Source organism: Felis catus, chromosome X (assembly GCF_018350175.1).
Source record: "Felis catus isolate Fca126 chromosome X, F.catus_Fca126_mat1.0, whole genome shotgun sequence".
NCBI classification, from domain to species: Eukaryota; Metazoa; Chordata; class Mammalia; order Carnivora; family Felidae; genus Felis; species Felis catus.
The window spans coordinates 86,636,945-86,655,587 of NC_058386.1; the positions used below are offsets into that span (position 1 = coordinate 86,636,945).

At 35.1% G+C, this 18,643-nt stretch overlaps 1 protein-coding gene across 3 annotated transcripts in view; it reads left to right on the forward strand.

Moving 5' to 3' along the window:
• TBC1D8B (TBC1 domain family member 8B) overlaps positions 1-15,837 on the forward strand; it is a 59,841-nt gene extending 44,004 nt beyond the window's left edge. For all 3 annotated transcript variants that reach the window (XM_045050707.1, XM_045050706.1, XM_011279406.4), the window contains 9 exons: positions 229-358; positions 1,350-1,448; positions 4,767-4,835; positions 5,006-5,246; positions 6,135-6,200; positions 7,834-7,917; positions 8,986-9,042; positions 10,619-10,716; positions 13,322-15,837. In XM_045050707.1, the coding sequence (XP_044906642.1) occupies positions 229-358; positions 1,350-1,448; positions 4,767-4,835; positions 5,006-5,246; positions 6,135-6,200; positions 7,834-7,917; positions 8,986-9,042; positions 10,619-10,716; positions 13,322-13,717 (1,240 nt within the window). In that variant the 3' untranslated portion in view covers positions 13,718-15,837. The remainder of the gene's footprint in view (positions 1-228; positions 359-1,349; positions 1,449-4,766; positions 4,836-5,005; positions 5,247-6,134; positions 6,201-7,833; positions 7,918-8,985; positions 9,043-10,618; positions 10,717-13,321) is intronic.
• The last annotated feature ends 2,806 nt before the right edge of the window (positions 15,838-18,643 follow it).

The window sequence follows — 18,643 nt, forward strand, 5'->3', positions numbered from 1 at the left end:
TATTTGCTTTCCTCATGCTCTCCTCTCTGCCTCTGAAATAATTTCTTCACCATCCCATTCCCCTCTCCCTTGTCTTCCTAATTACTAACCATCTTCAGATTCCACTTCTTCATAAGACCACCCTTTGTCCTATCAGTTGACATTAACCTCTAACTAGGGAGAAATTAGCTATCATTTTCTCTGCATTTTACCTCCACTAATTTTTGTATTACTGTCACTTTTGGATAGGTTCTTTGACAGTGTCACTAATAAGGATAGCCCATTGCCTTCAAGTGTTCAGCAGGGTTCAAATGTGAGTGATGAGAAAAGCAGTCTTATTAAAGTGGATATTACAGATTTGATTAGAGAGTCAAATGAGGTAAGTTTTTTTTATACCACAAATATAATTACATAGCATAGTTTAAATGATCAGTACTATAGTTATATCTCTAGTGGTATATCAAGAATAAGATAATAATACAACTAAAGATATAACTTAAAATCCAATTTCATTTGTTTATTTTATTGAGGTATAATTGACATACAATATTATATTAATTTCCTGTGTACAATACACTGATTCAACATTTGTATTGATACATCGTGAACTGATCACTATAGTAAGTGTAGTTATCATCTGTCACCATACAAAGTTAATACAATATTGACTATATTCCCTATGCTGTACTTTATATCTCCATGGACTTACTTTATAACTGGAGCTTTGTATCTCTTGATCCCCCCATACCCATTTTTTCCCCCTCCAACTCCCCTCTCCTCTGGCAACTACTGCTCTGTTCTCTGCATCTATGAGTTTGGGTTTTGTTTATTTTTTAAATTCTACTTATAAGTGAAATCATGTAGTATTTGTCTTTCTCTGACTTATTTCACTTAGCATAATACCCTCAGGGTCCATCCATGTGTTGCAGATGGCAAGATTTCATTCTTTTTATGGCTGAGTAGTGCTCCATTGTATAAAAATGAGTTCTATCAACTCTTCCTAGGTCATATAGACTCACCTGCTTCAGTTTGCTATCTTTAAATGAAATGATTCTCACTTGCTTTCACAGATAATGACCACTTATAAATATCTATCACCATATAAAAAGGTGAAAATTCTTCTTAGAGACTAAGAATTTTTCCAATGTTCTTATACATAGTCTAGACACATAGTAGATTGAATTCTCTCCAGTAAATCTATAGAACAACTGAAACGTGGGAGGTGAAAATTTGCATAACCACTGAACAAGTTAGGAAAATAGCTAGAAATAGAACCAAGGCCTCTGAGAATTGAGTCTGATGAAATTCAGGTGTAAGAAAAGCAGATATTTATTATGAATGAGTATCTGCTGAAATCATTTTTTTTGCAGAAATATGGTAATATTCGCTATGAAGATATACACAGCTTGCGCTGTCGAAATAGGTTGTATGTCATACAGACCCTAGAGGAAACAACAAAGCAGAATGTGGTGAGTATCTGCCTTATGGGGGGAAAGCCAATTGGATTAACATTTTTTTCCAACTTCCTTTAAAAAATTAACATTCTATGTGAAGAAAATGAATATAACTAAACTTTTGAGCTAGATTCTTGCCACAGCTTAGCTTACTGTAAATTTGAGAGGAAGTAAGTTATTTTCTTCTAATGGAATTATGTTGATTTCTCCAAAGTGTTTTGTTATTTGACCTTTAATATTGAATGCTGTGATATAGGCATTTAAGCATAACATATTTTTGACGTGCTTCATCATTGCGAACAGCTGACCTCCATAGTCAGTAGTCATTGCTGTTAATATATTTTATTATCCTTAGAAACCTAAGATAAGGTAAAAAAGCTATAAAACTGTGTTTCTAAGTACTCTCCTTTTTAATATTTGGATGTCTACATAAGAAGCTGTTAATATTGGTTGTCTCTGGTTAATGGGATTAATAGATTGCTGGTTGGAAGAGGGAGAGTTTTACTTTGCTGTATATATCCTTCTGTACTGATTGAGCTTTTATCATAAGCATGTATTGTTTTTGTAAACTTACTTGCTTAATGGCCATATCCTCAGAGATACCAATCTGGGAAGATGAACATTTCTGAAGATTCTGGGTTTAGCTCTCAATTAAATAATTCAGTGATATTACTGTGACATAGCATAGAGCCCCCTTGTTTTGGGTTTTATATATTAACTTAAAAAATAAGTAATACATTTTCACTATTAATAACTTAAACATAACAGAAATGTAAAAACATAAAAGTTCCTTCCCTTCCCCTATGTTCATCTGTTTTGTTTCTTAAATTCCACATATGAGTGAAATCATATATCTTACTCTGACTGACTTATTTCACTTAGCATACTACCCTCTAATTCCATCCACATTGTTGCAAATAGCAAGATTTCATTCTTTTTGATTGCTGAGTAGTATTCCATTATATATATATATTATATATTATATATTATATATATATTATATATATATATATACACACACACACACAGACACCACATCTTATACCATATCTTCTTTATCCATTCATCAGTCGATGGATATTTGGGCTCTTGTTGCCTTTTGTTGATAGGGTGATGGGTATTAAGGAGGGCCCTTGTTGGGATGGGCACTGAGTGTTATATGTAAGCAATGAATCACTGGATTCTACTCCTGAAACCAATACTACACTGTATGCTAACTAACTTGAATTTAAATAAGTAATTTTTTTAAAAAAAGTAAAATTTCCTTACCCCAGGAGTAAGGGAGTAAGGAGTAAGATCTTCCAGATCTTTTTAGTATGTATCTATAGACATAAATGTGTGTGTTTTGGGGGGGAGGTTGATACAGTTTTTTAGATGAGATCATACCAGTTACTTTTTTATGCAACTTAATTTTTTCACTGAAAAATATATCATAGTTATTGCATATCAGTACATATAGCTCTACCTCACTTTTCTTAACATACTGAATAGTATACCATAGTATGGACATGCTATATAGTTGACCCTGAACAATGCAGAGGTTAAGGGCCCCGATTCACTGTGCACTTGAAAATCCACATGTAACTTTTGACTTCCCAAAACTTAAGTACAGTTGACCCTTGAACAACATAGGTTCATACCGTGCAGGTCCACTTACACATGGATTTTTATATATATAAATACAGTATAGTACCGTAAATGTATTTTCTGTTCTTTATGGTTTTCTTAATATTTTCTTTTCTCTAGTTTACTTTGTTGTGAGAACACATTATATAATATATATAACATACAAAATGTGTGTTAATCCACTGTTTATGTTGTTCGTAGGGCTTCCGGTCAACAGTAGGCTATTGGTAGTTAAATTTGCGGGGAGTCAAAAGTTACATGTCAATTTTCGAGTGCACAAGGGGTCAGCGCCCCTAACCCCCATGTTATTCAAGGGTCAACTGTACTCCTGTTGACCTGGAGCCTTATTGATTCAGACCTTTTTTTAAAAATCAGTATTGAGTGTTAATTTTGACCAAAAGATTTTTCCATATGTTGAGTTTATATATTTTTCTGCCTTGTTAATGTAGTCAGTTATATTAAGGAATTCCTAATATCCTTCTGTTGGGTTTTTGAAATGAATTCTGTTTGGTCATGTTGTATTATTATTTTAATATTCTGCTTTGATAATTTTGCTAAATAGTTTAGCTGTGTTCTTTACATCTTTGTTAAAGTGACATTGGGTTACAGTTTTCTTTCTATGTGTGTGCTAACTTTAGTTTTCTAATGAGAGTTGTGCTCACGTCATAGAATGAATTTTGGAATAAATTATATTTTACTATGCTCTGGAATAGTTTAGATCACACAGGAATTAACAATTACCTGAAAGTTTGAGGAATTGAGCCTATGAAACTATTTGGATCTGCTGCCTTTTGGTAGATGACAGACTTTTTATTACCTTTTCAGTTCTGTCTCTTCAGAATTTGCTCTTTCTGGGTTAATTTTGGTAATTTTTGTCCTAGAGAATTATTCATTTCATCTAGACTTTCAGATATATTGATATAAAGCTTAAAGAATTCATTCAATAGATATTTAATGCTACCTCTGTGCTGAACACTTTTAATGACCTATGTTTATACCTATGTTTATATTATAATTTTACTTCTCAATGATGTTTATTTGTGTTTTCTTTTATCACACTTGCCAGATTTGTCTAGTTTACTTTTTTTAAATTAACCAGCTTTTTGTTTTATTTATTGAGCATAGTGAGTTGTTTTTCATTTCCACTATTTTATTAATTCTATATTTTATCTTTACTCTTTTAAATTTCTTAAATACCCAAATCGTTGTACCATTGGTGCTTGTTCTTCACGGAGTAGGATAAAATTACATATTTTCTAAGCTTATTATTTCTTGGATTATAGGTTTTTTTGGCACAGATAGGGAATGCACACCTCTCCCAGTGTCTTTGAAGTGCTTAATGACAACCCCATTTGATGACTTTGACACATTGTTTATGTGTCAAGAGAGGAATATATGGAATGAGACTTAGAATACTGTTACTTATATTTATAGACATTAAATGGATGTCCTTTGGCAGTGATGTCTGGGTATGAAGGGATGAAGATCAAAGTACATATCAGAGTTGAACCAAAGTACATATCAGAGTATAATTGAACTATAGCCTATGTACAACCTTTTTAAAGGGCAAAATTTGTACATTTGTCTTTGTTATTCTTTTAAAAAGTTAGAAGAAAATTATTCTTGCAGAGTGAGATTTTTCTAAATGGATTCAATAATTTTAGTACTGAAGTGTTAAATTATAAATTGCTTTTAATCTTTTTAAAGTTGCGTGTTGTATCACAAGATGTGAAATTGAGCCTTCATGAATTGGATGAACTTTATGTCATCTTTAAGGTACTGTTGTTCTTCTTCAAGTGAAAAGTAGTACTTTTTAAGCAAAATTTTACCACAACCACTTTTAAATATTTTATCTTTAATTATTTTAGTAGACATGCTTAAAAGAAAATAATTTTATAAAATTGCTTTTTATGATTTAATGACTCTCCTCTTTTTGTTTTTAATAGAAAGAGCTGTTTTTTTCTTATTATTGGTGTTTGGGTTGTCCAGTATTGAAGTACCATGACCCCAGTCTGCCATATTTGGAACAGTATCAGATTGACTGCCAGCAGTTCAGAGTGTTATATCACTTGTTGAGTCCCTGGGCTCATTCTGCAAACAAAGACTCACTAGCCTTATGGACATTCAGATTGTTGGATGAAAACTCTGACTGCCTTATAAACTTCAAAGAATTTTCCTCTGCAATTGGTAGGATGATGTCCAATAATTTTCTTTTTTTTTAAGTTTTATTTATTTTGGAGAGTGCATGAGCAGGGGAGGGTCAGAGAGAGGGAGACAGAGGATCTGAAGCAGGCTCTGCACTGACAGCAGCGAGCCCAAAGCCAGGGTTGAATTCATGAACTGTGAGATGGTAACCTGAGCGGAAGTTGGACGCTCAACCGACTGAGCCACCCAGGCGCCCACAATAATTTTCTTTTTTAAAGAAAAAAATAAAGGTACCCCTAGAAATACTTAGTACTGCCTTTTAGTGCCAATTTAGTCAGATTTTATCAGCCTGAGTTACATTATCTCCAACTTGAGCAATAAGTGGACCTTTTGCTAAATATAAGTATATTGGTCTCCTTTTGACCCAGTCTTCTCAGAAAAGCAAGCTGTTAGATATAGTTGTTTTAAAGGTTAACACAAGGGAAGAAAATATCCATATCTTGCCCCATTCAGGCACATGGAGGCTTCAGGAGGAGTTTCCCCCTCAGTAAAAATCCAATCACATAACCTAGAAAAGTGGTAGAGAAATATCCAACACTCCAGCATACTTTCTTATCAGGGATTGCCCGTTAAAGAGGAATTCTCTTCCTCAATTGAGGCATAAGGCCTCATTAAAAAGAAAAAAGAAGATTTAGGTTGGGGGAAGGGAAATCAGCATGAGAGCATTTTTTCTCTGATAAAGTGTATTTTACTTATACGCTTGAAAGAGAATCTGGCTGACTGGGTGGTTGTTTAATTGTTAGTTTAAGTGACAAAGTTTCTGAGTCCTAATTACTGGCTAATACCTGTATATTAATTAATCTTTGTTGCTGGAATTGATTGAATGTTCTTTGAAAACATGATTATTTGTAATTGAATTTTATTAAACAGATACAATGTACAATGGAAGTTTCACTGATAAGCTTAAGCTGCTTTTTAAGCTGCATATTCCTCCAGGTAAGAGTTTAACAGTCTTTAATGATATACAGGAGTTGATTCCATTTTTTTTTTTTGAGAGCGAGACAGAGTGCAAACAGGGGAGTAGCAGAGGGAGAGAATCTTAAGCAGGCTCCATGCAAAGCATGGAGCCTGACATGGGGCCTAATGTCACAACTGTGAGATCATGACCTGAGCCAAAATCAAGAGTCGGATGCTTAACTGACTGAGCCACCCAGGTGCTCCAATTGATTCCATTTTAACAAATATAATGGTAGATACTCAATTTTAATAAATAATGTAATTTTCAATATGATCTAAGGTCATTGCTTCATTGTGGCCCATGGATCATATATCTAGTACTTTTTCTGATAGGTAGTTACAGTGAAATCTGTAGAAGAGATTCTGTGTAACAGAAGGGTCCACAAGCTTCCTCTCAGTTAGTGGTCAACTTAATAATAGTTTATGTGTAAGAACTACCTATCATTTGAATATTGGTATAATACTGACATGTGATGTTGTTATTGGGGAGTAGAATTTAACTTTAGACAAATTGCCAAACTTGTGGGATACTACAAATTATTCAGAAAAAATGAGACTAGGCAGCAAGGATGTTAAACATTTGGAAAAGGAAGCAAAATAAAAGCTGCCATTTATTGAACACTTGCTCTGTTGACGCATTTACTTTACATGTGTTCTTTTACTTAATTCTCACAATGTCCCTGAGACGTACTATCTTTCCAAGGATAAGGAAACTAAGGCTCAGAAAGATTAAATTATTGGCCACAGATCACATAACTAATAAATTGCATAGCTGGGATTCAAACTGAGGTCTGACTCCAAAGCTTAGGTTTCTTTCTGTTCTGCCATACTCCCCTAATGTTACCATACCATTCCAGTTTATTCAGTGTTTTCCACTGACCTTAAGAGTCTGGCTTTCCCAAACCTGATCCATATTTTGGGAAAACAGTCTTAAGTTTTAAGCTAAAGGAACATTGCAAAGGTACCATTTAGTTTAGAAAGGATAATTTACACAAGCAAACAGCACCTCATAACTTGTCTTAAGCTAAACCTGGGATTTCTTTGAGAGACTTCCCAGGATAGCCAGGAACCATTCTTTACCAGACCAAAAATCTAAAAGCCACCTCTTACCCTTTACACACTCCTATCACAATCAGAGCATTAAACACCAAAGAAAAACCACCTAGTAACTTAATTATTAAGAACTTTACATTGTCAAGTCAAATTATTATTAGAGTGTCTAATATTGCCATGGAATGAATATACTTTAAGTAGAAAGATCAAAAATAGAGAAACCACTGTGTAGGTTACAGCACTCAACTTCATGTTTGCCTTATTACCAAAGATGTTTTTAAATGAGTTCACATTTTCAGAGATTTTAAAATGCCACATTTTCTTATTTCAACTTGTAATCGCTCTCAAAAAACTATTAAAAAGTAAGAGAACGAATAGAACTAAAAGTGGTAAGAACTTCTTATTATTTGCTATAGAGTAGTATTACTTCCACATTTCTTCACGTCTGTCTTATTGAGACCTTTTGTTTAACTCTCTGCCCCCAGATTTACTTGACCCCATTATAGGACCCACTGCTGTCCCTTATTGTTAGTAAATTGATTGGGCTATCTGTTTTCAGCTTATACTGAAGTGAAATCTAAGGACCCTTCAAAAGGAGATGAACTTTCAAAAGAAGACTTACTTTATTTCAGTCAGCTTCATGGTAAATATCTGTTAAAAATGTATCTGTTTTGACGATTAGTCACTCATAGAGATCTTCCTGGCTTAAGTATTTTTTACCCAGCTACCATTAGTAAAATATGAGTTAATGGTACTTTATATTTCCTTTGTGCAACCATAACACTTAGCACAGTGCTAAATGCATGGTAAATACCCCCCAAATATTTGACTGATTAAAGTGTGTTTTCGGTTTTCATTTAGGGAATGTTTATTCTAGTGGAGGATTAGAAAATGCATTTTGTTTCTACTTACGTAGCAGAATTGTTCTACTTAACATCGCAGAAATTTCTAAAATGTATCAGATCATTTTCATGCCTTGTTAAAATACAGTGGAGACAATAGCATCTTTGATGATTGAAGGTCATAGCTATTATTCAAACAGTGAATACTTATTATAAATCACTGTAGGTGTAGGAGACAGGGATGAATCTGTCTCCAAGACATAATTTGGAAGTGTTATGCACTTATTTTTGTGTCCTTTGCTTCTTTTTCATAAACATGAATGTGTTACAGAGGGATAAGTCCTGATTAATGTATGTTTATAGTTACTATATGTTAAGTGTTTGAACACTAAGTTTGAAGAGACCTTACAAATCATCTAGTCAAATCCCTTAATTATATATAGATAGGGGCACTGAGGCCCAGAGAGAAGTGACTTGTGCAAGATTTCACAATGAGTTACTGCTACAATCAGGACTGTAGCTCAGTCTTCTGACTTCCAGCATGCTTTTTTCCCTAATAATAAAAGTAATACAGTTTAGTTTGAAGTAGGTCACAGGGAAGAAAATATCCCCCCCAGAAGTAAATAATATTTGTTAAACTTGGTATACTTTTAGATTTTTTTTTCGTATACATTCTCCCCAGTGTTCTTTCAACTATAAAAGCTTTTGAATACTTTGTGTTCTGATGATAGGAGGTCATGGCAGCTAAAATTGGTTTCCTGAATTGAAGAAAATAACATGTGCCTTTTTATATAAAATACTCTTTTACTTTCAAAAGGTATTTACTTATTAAATGTTTTTAAAAATTCAATTGTTTTCCTTTCCTCTAGTTTCCCAGCCTATAAATGTGAAGGAAGCAGAATCACTAAAAAAGAGCCCTGAAAAAGGTACTATGATTAGGAATATCATTTAGTTTAAGTTACTGTTTTTGTGAATAGTTAGTGGCAAAGGCACAAAGTGGATTCCCTTTAAAGGCTATTGATTTGTCCTGAGAGCTTTTTTGCTGTTTTGATGTCAGTTTAACAATTCAGTCTTTGTTGTCTTGATACTTAAGTCTCAGAAGTTATAGTAAATAACCCATATTCATTTAATTTTACTATTTTGAAAATATTTAGTTTTAAAAAAATTTTTTTTAATGTTTATTTATTTTTAAGACAGAGCATGAACAGGGGAGGGGAGAGAGGGAGACACAGAATCTGAAACAGGCTCCAGGCTCTGAGCTGTCAGCACAGAGCCCGATGCAGGGCTCGAACTCATGGACCGTGAGATCATGACCTGAGCTGAAGTTGGACACTTAACCGACCGAGCCACCCAGGCGCCCCGAAAATATTTAGTTTTAATTACAAGAGTAATAGATAATTCTTCTAAAAGAAATTTAAACAGAAGTCTTTATATTCCCACTGAACTCTACCCTGAAGTAAATGTGAAAACATTTTGTTCTGTATCCTTTCCAGACTTGTTTCTATGTATACACAAAGACATATAGACCTCTCTCTTTTATTAAAAAAAGAAACATTCCATAAATACTGTTCTACAATTTGCTTTTTCTATTTTGTGATATATCATGGATATCTTTTCACGTTAGTACATTGGGATCTGTCTTATTCTTTTTTAATGGGTATAGAGTATTGTTTGATTTGATCATGCCATAATTCAATAACTAGCCCAATATTGATGGACATTTAGGTTGTTTCCAATTATTTGTATTGCAAACTGTTTTGCAACAGACATTTTATACTTACATTATAGGATACTTTTATACATATTTCTTTAGGATAGATAAATTCATAGAAGTATGAGAATACTATGTCTAATATGCACATTTAACATTTTGATCAAGGCTGTCAAATGCATTAAAAAAAATCCATCATTCTTTTTATGTTTTTGACTAACATTTAGTTAAAAAATAATGAATTGCCAAAGATCTATTTAAATTATGACACCTTCCCTAAGGTTCTGTATATCTACCTAGTTTTCCAATGAATCTTAAGTTATTAATAGTCACATTAATTATTGTGATTAAACTCTTCAAAGGAATGGATAAGTAGTGTTTTGAATTTTTTTAAGAAAAGCCACCATATAACACTTCAGAATCTGCATATTAAGAACATCATATAGAAGCTATTTTAAACTTAATAGTATGCATCAGAACATCTACATGAAATTTACATTGTCAAGCCAGGGTATACTGTTTAATCTAAAATGCATCCTTCTTCGTCTCTCTTCACATCTTCCCTAGTCCCCAGCCTTCCCAAAGTAACAGTTTTAGTTTAATAGAAATGGAATACGTATTCTGAAAGCCAGTGGATGAAATAAAAGGTAAATTCAGATAATTTCCTGGGTTATTAAAAGGTGGAATCTTATATCTCAATGAAATATCTTCCAATCATAGTTATTCCTTCTGAGATTTGGGGAAATACAGTGGGCTGTTCATTATGAAATGGTTTTATTCCACTCTTTCAGGCAAAGGAAAAGTTGATATTCAAGCATACCTAAGTCAATGGCAAGATGAGCTTTCTAAAAAAGAAGAAAGCATTAAGGATTTACCAAGAATGAATCAGGTATAGTATTTTCAAAGAAAAAAAATGCTAGCTTCTTGTTTGTTTTTTTATGAATGTGGGTGTATCCAACTTTAAAAATTGCTAACATGCTATTACAAAAATAGTTAAATAATTTGTGTATCATCTCTAAGTTTCAGATGAGCACAGAAGAGTAGGAGCAAAGTTTTAAATGATTTTCTACTTTATTTTTTTAATGTTTATGTTTTTATTTTGAGAGAGAGAGAAGACACATGCAAGTGGGAGAGGGGCAGAGAGAGATCCCAAGTAGGCTCTGTGCTGACAGCTGACAGCACAGAGCCTTACATGGGGCTCACCTCACAAACAGTGAGATCATGACCTGAGCCTAAATCAGGAGTCAGATGCTTAACTGACTGAGCCACCCAGGCTCCCCAAAATGATTTTCTGCGTTAAGCATTTAAATGTATTTAGTTTCAGGATAGTTCCTCTGCTATGACAACATTTGTGACTATAGAAAAGATGTATGTATAAACATATATTTCAGTGTTTCCTATTTCCAGCTTTATTAGAAGCATTCATTTATTCAGTAAACATTTTTGTAGTGCCTACTAGATGACACCCAATGCTAGGTACTAGGGATAAGAAGTTAATAAAATAGGTCACACACTGGTGTCTTATCATCTTATATTATCATCTTATATTTGAATGTGCTCAAACAATACTACTACTTGACACAATTCTAAATCCATGTCTATCTTAAATACTGGTCATTCAGTTTATGTTCTTATGTTTTTTAAATTACAATCTGTTGGTTTATATACTGAAGATCCCCAGAATTTTACCAAAATAAGAACTGTCAAATAACAGTATTCCTCATGGACTAGGTAATTTGGTAGCTGAATAAGTTTTTTTAATGAATCAGTATGGTATTTATTCTAAAATTTTTTATAAATAGTACTACAAACTAAGGAAGAAAAATAAAACTTAAAAGTTTGGTACTGTTTATTTTTATTAAGTATATCCTTTGTATTTGCTTTTTTATTTACAGATAGATTTTTCTAGTAGGATGGAACTCTTGTGTTAGAATCAGTTTTTCTTTTTAATTCTCAAATATCTATTAGCAACATCTATGGATTATCTAGGGGCAACTAGCAAACAAACCAGTTTATTTCTCTACTTGGGTCCCACCTCAGCCTTTAAAGAGAAACATGTCTGGGGCACCTGGGTGGCTCAGTCAGTTAAGCACCTGACTTCGGCTCAGGTCATGATCTCACGGTTCATGGGTTCAAGCCCCATGTTGGACTTTGGGCTGACAGCTCAGAGCCTGGAGCCTGCTTTGAATTTTCCCTTTCTCTCTGTCCCTCCCCCACTTGCACTCTGTCTCTTTTCTCTCTCTCTCTCTCTCTCTCTCTCTCTCTCTCTCTCTCTCTCAAAAAATAAACATTAAAAAAGAATAATAATAATACATAAAGAGAAACATGTCTAAATGGGCTCTGTAGTACTACCTTGTACTACTACATAGTTCCCAAAACATTCTTCCATAATTTGTTGTCCTACTTGAGCTGCCCACTCTAGCCCTTTGGAGAGATCAAGGAAAACTCATCCTTAAGCCTTTTGTTAAGATTGGTTAATGAGGGGTGCCTGGGTGGCTCAGTAGACATCCCGCTCTTGATTTCGGCAGCTCACGTCATGATCTCAGGGTTGTGAGATTGAGCCCTGTGTATAGCTTTGTGCACACTGAGCATGAAGCCTGCTTAGGATTCTTTCTTTTCCTCTGTCCCTCCCCCACTTGTGCTCATGCTGTTGCGTGCACTCTCTCTCTCCCTCAAAATAAATAAATAAACTTAAAAAAAAAGATTGGTTGGGGCACCTGGGTGGCTCAGTCGGTTAAGCGTTCCACTCTTGGTTTCAGCTCAAGTCATGGTCTCACAGTTCATGGGTTCAAACCCTTCCTTGGGCTCTGTGATGGCAACACGGAGCCTGCTTGGGATTCTCCCTCTCTGCCCTCTCTGCTCGCTGTCTCACTCAAAAATAAATAAATAACATTAATTTTTTTTTATGTTTTAATTTTATTTTTGAGAGAGACAGAGCACGAGCAGGGAAGGGGCAGAGAGAGAGAGGGAGACACAGAATTTGAAGCAGGCTCCAGGCTCCAAGCTGTCAGCACAGAGCCCGACATGGGGCTCGAACTCACTGATGGTGAGATCGTGACCTGAGCCAAAGTCGGACACCCAACCGACTGAGCCACCCAGGCGCCCCAAAATAAGTAACATTTTTTAAAAAGATTGGTCAATGAATGAACGATTCGCATGTGGGGAAATAGGAGAATTTGCCTATTTAAGAACCACCTAACATTGAGGGAATACTGGTAGGTAAGTTGCCCAGGAATTATTATATATATAATATACATATACAACGTACTGCTACTAGGCAACAAATGAGAAAACTTAAATGGAATTTTCTTGCATGGTTCATACCCATCTTTCTAGAACCAAGATTTTTTTGGAGATTAATCATTAGTTTTTGTAACTTCTGTGGTGAAGGTTAAATAGTACAAATTCCAAAAAAGAGACTGTTTACTTCTAAGTTCTCTTTCTTTTTGCTAAATGTAATATCAAACGTGGTATTTCTAACTTGTGTCTTTCAGTCACAATTCATTCAGTTTTCAAAGACTCTGTATAACTTATTTCATGGGGACCCTGAAGAAGAGTCGTTATATCAAGCCATTGCTGTTGTAACTAGCCTTTTGCTCAGGATGGAAGAAGTTGGAAGGAAACTACATAGCCCTACAGCATCAGCCAAAGAATTCTCTGGTACAGTCTGTGCTTCTGGAGGACCCAGTGAGGGGAAAACAGAGAGCCACTTGAAGAAAGATCCCTCCTCTCTGAGGGAAGAACTTCAGTGGTCATTTGCATTTGAACAGATTCTTGCGTCTTTGTTGAATGAACCAGCTTTGGTGAGGTTTTTTGAGAGACCCATAGATGTAAAAGTGAAACTCGAAAATGCAAAAACCTCTCAGTTAAGTTTCAGAACCAAGATGTAAATCTCTTTTAACAGGAATTGCCTGTCATAGACAAGTTTACTAAGATTCCTGTAGCTTTCAGCTTCATTCTTGGGAATAGGGATCAGGGATTTATCTTGTTACCAATATGTTTTAAGGTTTAAAAAAAAGATATGTGGAAGCACAATGATTCATTTCTTTGTGGTAATCTCTAATTTTTGATATTCTCCATTACAAACGAACTTTTTATAGTTCACAGGATATGTAGTATCAGGGGAATATGCTAAATGTTACCACCAGAGGGCACTACCATATCACTTTTAGTAAGAAAATTACTAGTTTGTGCTGCTGTTTACATATGGATTAGTGATGATTTTGAAAATGTAATGTTATGTTTGAGTGTTAGTGATGCTGCCATGTCATCTGATAAACCCTACTTTCCAGATTGCCTCAGTTCCTATTATGATGCTTTAGAAATCCAGGCTCTTAGATCTATAGCCTTAATTATCTAAGTGATTACCATATGGGGACCTCATTTTCAAGTTATCAAACTGAAATAATATTAACTTTTTGAAGTTAATCTCATTCATTTTTCTAATAATAAATGTTTTTTTTTAGTAACTTCTACATTCTTCCTACCTGAGCAGTTCAGCAGCTGCTGACTGATAAAAACAAGTCAAGAACAAGTCCAAAATTCTGGGCACATATAAGGAGAAACAATATTGGATTTAGTTTTAAGCCAGATAAAGCCAGTCTCTTCAGAAGGGTTAAGAAACAATTCAGTTAAGTATATAGGTGTCTCATTAGACTGAGCAATTACTTGAAACACTGCTGTTTGTGGCATTTGTCTCAGAGTAGCTGTGACTGCTTTGGTTCTAGCTGTAGATTTTGAATTTTCACCAGTCATGTTTTAAGCTACATAAGATAGACTGAATTACTGTTTTAGTCTGGCAAGTTCATAAAGTACTTATGTTTAATGATAGTTAAGGTAATTGCTGGTGTCTGTTTAAAAAGTTTTGACCATCTATCTGATTTAGATGTGTAATTTCAGTATTTTATGCTGCTTATATTTCAGTCATTACAGTGAAAGTCCATTTAGAGATAATGGGCTTTGTTAGCATTTTAAAGAAAAAAAGACAAGCAAACCATACCTGTTCAATCTTCTGTGCTGTTTTTGACAAGAGCAATTTATTAATAAATCGACTTAGGAAATTATGGGGAGAAGTTATCCAGTGGAGCTTCTTTCTTCACAAAAGGCTTTGGTTTTAAGCCCTTTGACTTTTCAGATGTGAAACAATAAAAGAGTAGAAATTCTTTAGAGTAACCCAAGACATTCTCCCTTTCTGGAAAGGAATTGGTATAAGTCAGCCTTTGACAAGAGTCCACTGTGAACAAGGCCTAACACAAAGGGTTTCATCACCACAGAATATGTTATTTTCAAAGAGATTCAAGAATTTTAATTGACCCTTTGAAAATTTCATAAATTGGGCTTGGCCAAACACTTACTAGTGTTATCTTTAAAATGATTTGGTTAACCTTTTCTAGAACATTATCACCTAAAGACAGAGTTGGTAAATAAGCATCTATGCCTTTTCTCAGAAATGATTTGCTGAAATGTGTTCAAATTTTAGACTTTGGTTAATAGTTTATACATAAACTATCATACATCTGTTATTTTGCAATGATTGTTAAATTATACTACATAGACTCTAGACTAAAGACATAAGGCTCTATGCTTATATACAGAGGCACTGTTGCACATACTTTGTTGAATATTTTGTCAGTTATATTTACAAAAAAGATACTTTCTAAGAGCATATGTTATTAATATTTGATATGATTTTAAAAAGTCAATATTAAAGATTACTAGGTATTGTATTTTAGCCTATATTCATTAAAATTGAATACTTAGATTTTTGAATTGTAAAATGATTATAAATGCAAGTTAAAAAGGCAAACATTTATTTTCTGAGTCTGCAGGAGAAATAAGATGACTACATAGTTTTATAGCTGCTACCTTGTTAAGAAAATGAGTTCTTAATATTAAAAATCTTATGTAGTTGTGTTAAACTGAACTGCTGCATTATACCTTATGCATTAAATTAAATGTTATGAGGTGGCTTTACTTTATAAAAATAAATATTACAAATTATTACAGTAAACATGAAAAATTGTTTGCTTAAAGATATTACTGTTATTTATTATGATGTATTTTTGTTTATACTTAGTTATCACTTGAGGACTTCTATCCTTTATTAGTTAAGGTTAGGTTGCAGAGAACAGAATTCACTCTAATTAGTTAAGGCAGGAAAAGATTTATTACCAGACATTAAGTGGCTTACAGAATTATCAAGAGGACTGATCTAAATTGAGCTTTCAAGAACAACTTCCAAAACTATACCACAGAACCAGGCCACCAAGGGAGTTGCTAATTCTTCTACAATTAGGAAACTATTTCCTGCTACCATGATGAAAAGCCAACGTTGCAGCTGCTACTTACAGATCCATGCCCCACCTGCTATGATTTACACAGCAACAGAGATGCCAACCATCCCACTTCTCACCACCCACAAACTAGTGACTAAATTACAATAGAGCAAGAAAACATCTTCACAACCATGTTTACCAGCAGAAATGGCAGAAGCAAGCATAGCCTTTACCTCCCCCTCAGCTATTCAAGTCTCACGAGTATGCATGTGATTGGCCTATAATGTATCCAGAATCCTAATGGCAAGGGAATCTGGAAAATACCCTTTTAGCTTTTTCGCCTCTGCAATACAAGAAGGCACATTGAGAGGCTAGAATGGACGTTGAGCACCGTATTTGTTTTCTATTGCTGTGTAACAAATTACCACAACACACATTTATTAATCTCACCATAGTGGGTTAGAACTCTGGGCTCAGCTTAGCTACGTGCTGGGTTTAGGCTCTCACAAGGCTACAACCAAGGAGTCAGCCAAGCTGTTCTCATGTAGAAGCTCAACTGGGGAAGAATTGACTTCTGTGCTCACTTAGGCTTTTGGCAAAATTTATTTCCTTATGGTTATAGGTCTGGAAGCCCCAGCTTCTTGCTGGTAGTCAGCTAGAGGCTGTCCTCAGCAACTAGAGGCTTCACTCAGTTCCTAGCATCTGCCTCAACTTCTTCAGGCTGCCCAAAGTTCCTTGCCTTGGCTTCCCCAAAATGGCCACTTACTCTAGTAAAGAGTGTCTCTAGAATGAGAGTATCTTCTATAATGTAATCTCACAGTGGTGATAATCTCATCCCTTTTGCCATATTCTGTTGGTTAAAGAGAAATCACAGGTCCTACCCACTCTCAAGGGGAGAAGATTACACAGTGGCATGTATACCAGGAAGCAGGGATCATAGGGAGTGCACCATAGAGTCTGTCCACTACAAGCACCTGTGTTATCTACCTCTTTTACCATGCATCGTACCCTTCTTCACATACTCATACATAACAGCTAATAGCATCAATGGCAGGCTGCTGCCTGTCATAACATAAATCTTCAAACAAAAATACATTAATTCTGTCTCCTAAGGGAAGTTTCGAGTTTCTATTGGTCGTTTGGATCCATAGATGAGTGATATCCACTTGTCCTAATTCAATCCCGATCCCATCTTGATATCCTGTAACATGTGAACTAAAAAGTTAATTACCATTAAACTCACATTATATAAAACAGTAGAGGAAAAGTAGGGAAATAAACTGATTGTTATATATAATTGTGTACCTTAAAGGAAAAGGGAGAAACTAAGGGTAGCTAATGTAGTCCTCATTTCTACAACTAGTCATGAGGCCATAGTTGTGTGGTTTTCTTTTAATTATCATACAATAAATTAACTTATTTTTGCTGTACACGCCTATAAATTTTAACACGGGTATATATTCCTGTAACCATCACCACAATTAGAATACAGAACAGTTCCATTGTCCCCCAAAACTCCCTCATGCTGTTTATAGTCACATCCACGCTCCACCCAACAACTACTTGTTTTCTGCCTACCATGTAAAAGACCAGATGTTTACTTTCCCAGAATCCCTACCTCATGTAGCCACGTGACCAAGGATTGATTAATGAGGTGCATCTGCCTGGAATTTCTTAATCTATCTCAGAACAGGATGGAAAGTGGAGAATACATTCTGGTGGCAGTAGCGGCATCTTCACGTTAACACTCTGGTTCTGAGGTGGGACTTAAAGTGCTTTTGGATGCCCAGACTTTAGTCTCCCTTTTGGGTGGGGGGAGCTTCATAGTGGATCCATGAGCTTAACAGTTCAATAAGTCTTTTTTTTTCTGCTTTTACCAACCATAATCCATTTCTTTAGCTATTTAAAGTAAGATTGATACATGTGACACTGGGAGCTCTGTAGCACTGGATCCCTCAAAGCAACACAAGCAAATTATCCCCATAGCTACATTCCTCGGCTTAAAATCCTCTCACAGTATACTGCAGATGATTTATCTAGCTTTTTAAAAAATTCTGTTTGGTGGGGCACCTGGGTGGCTCAGTTGGTTAAGTGACCGACTTCGGCTCAGGTCATGATCTTGCAGTTTGTGAGATCGAGCCCCGCGTCGGGCTCTGTGCTGACAGCTCAGAGCCTGGAGCCTGTTTCGGATTCTGTGTCTCCCCCTGTCTCTACCCCTCTCCTGCTCATGCTCTGTGTCTCTCTGTCTCTCAATAATAAATAACTGTTTAAAAAAAATTCTGTTTGGGGGGCACCTGGGTGGCTCAGTCAGTTAAGTGGCTGACTCTTGGTTTCAGCTCAGGTTATGATCTTGGGGTTTTGTGAGTTCAAGCCCCACATTGGGCTCTGTGCTGATAGCACAGCCTGCTTAGGATTCTCTGTCTCCATCTCTCTCTGCCCCTCCCCCACTCATGCTATCTCTGTCTCTCTCAGGATAAATAAACTATAAAAAGATTTTTTTAATCCTGTTTTGGATTAATGTTTAATTTTGATAATCAACTC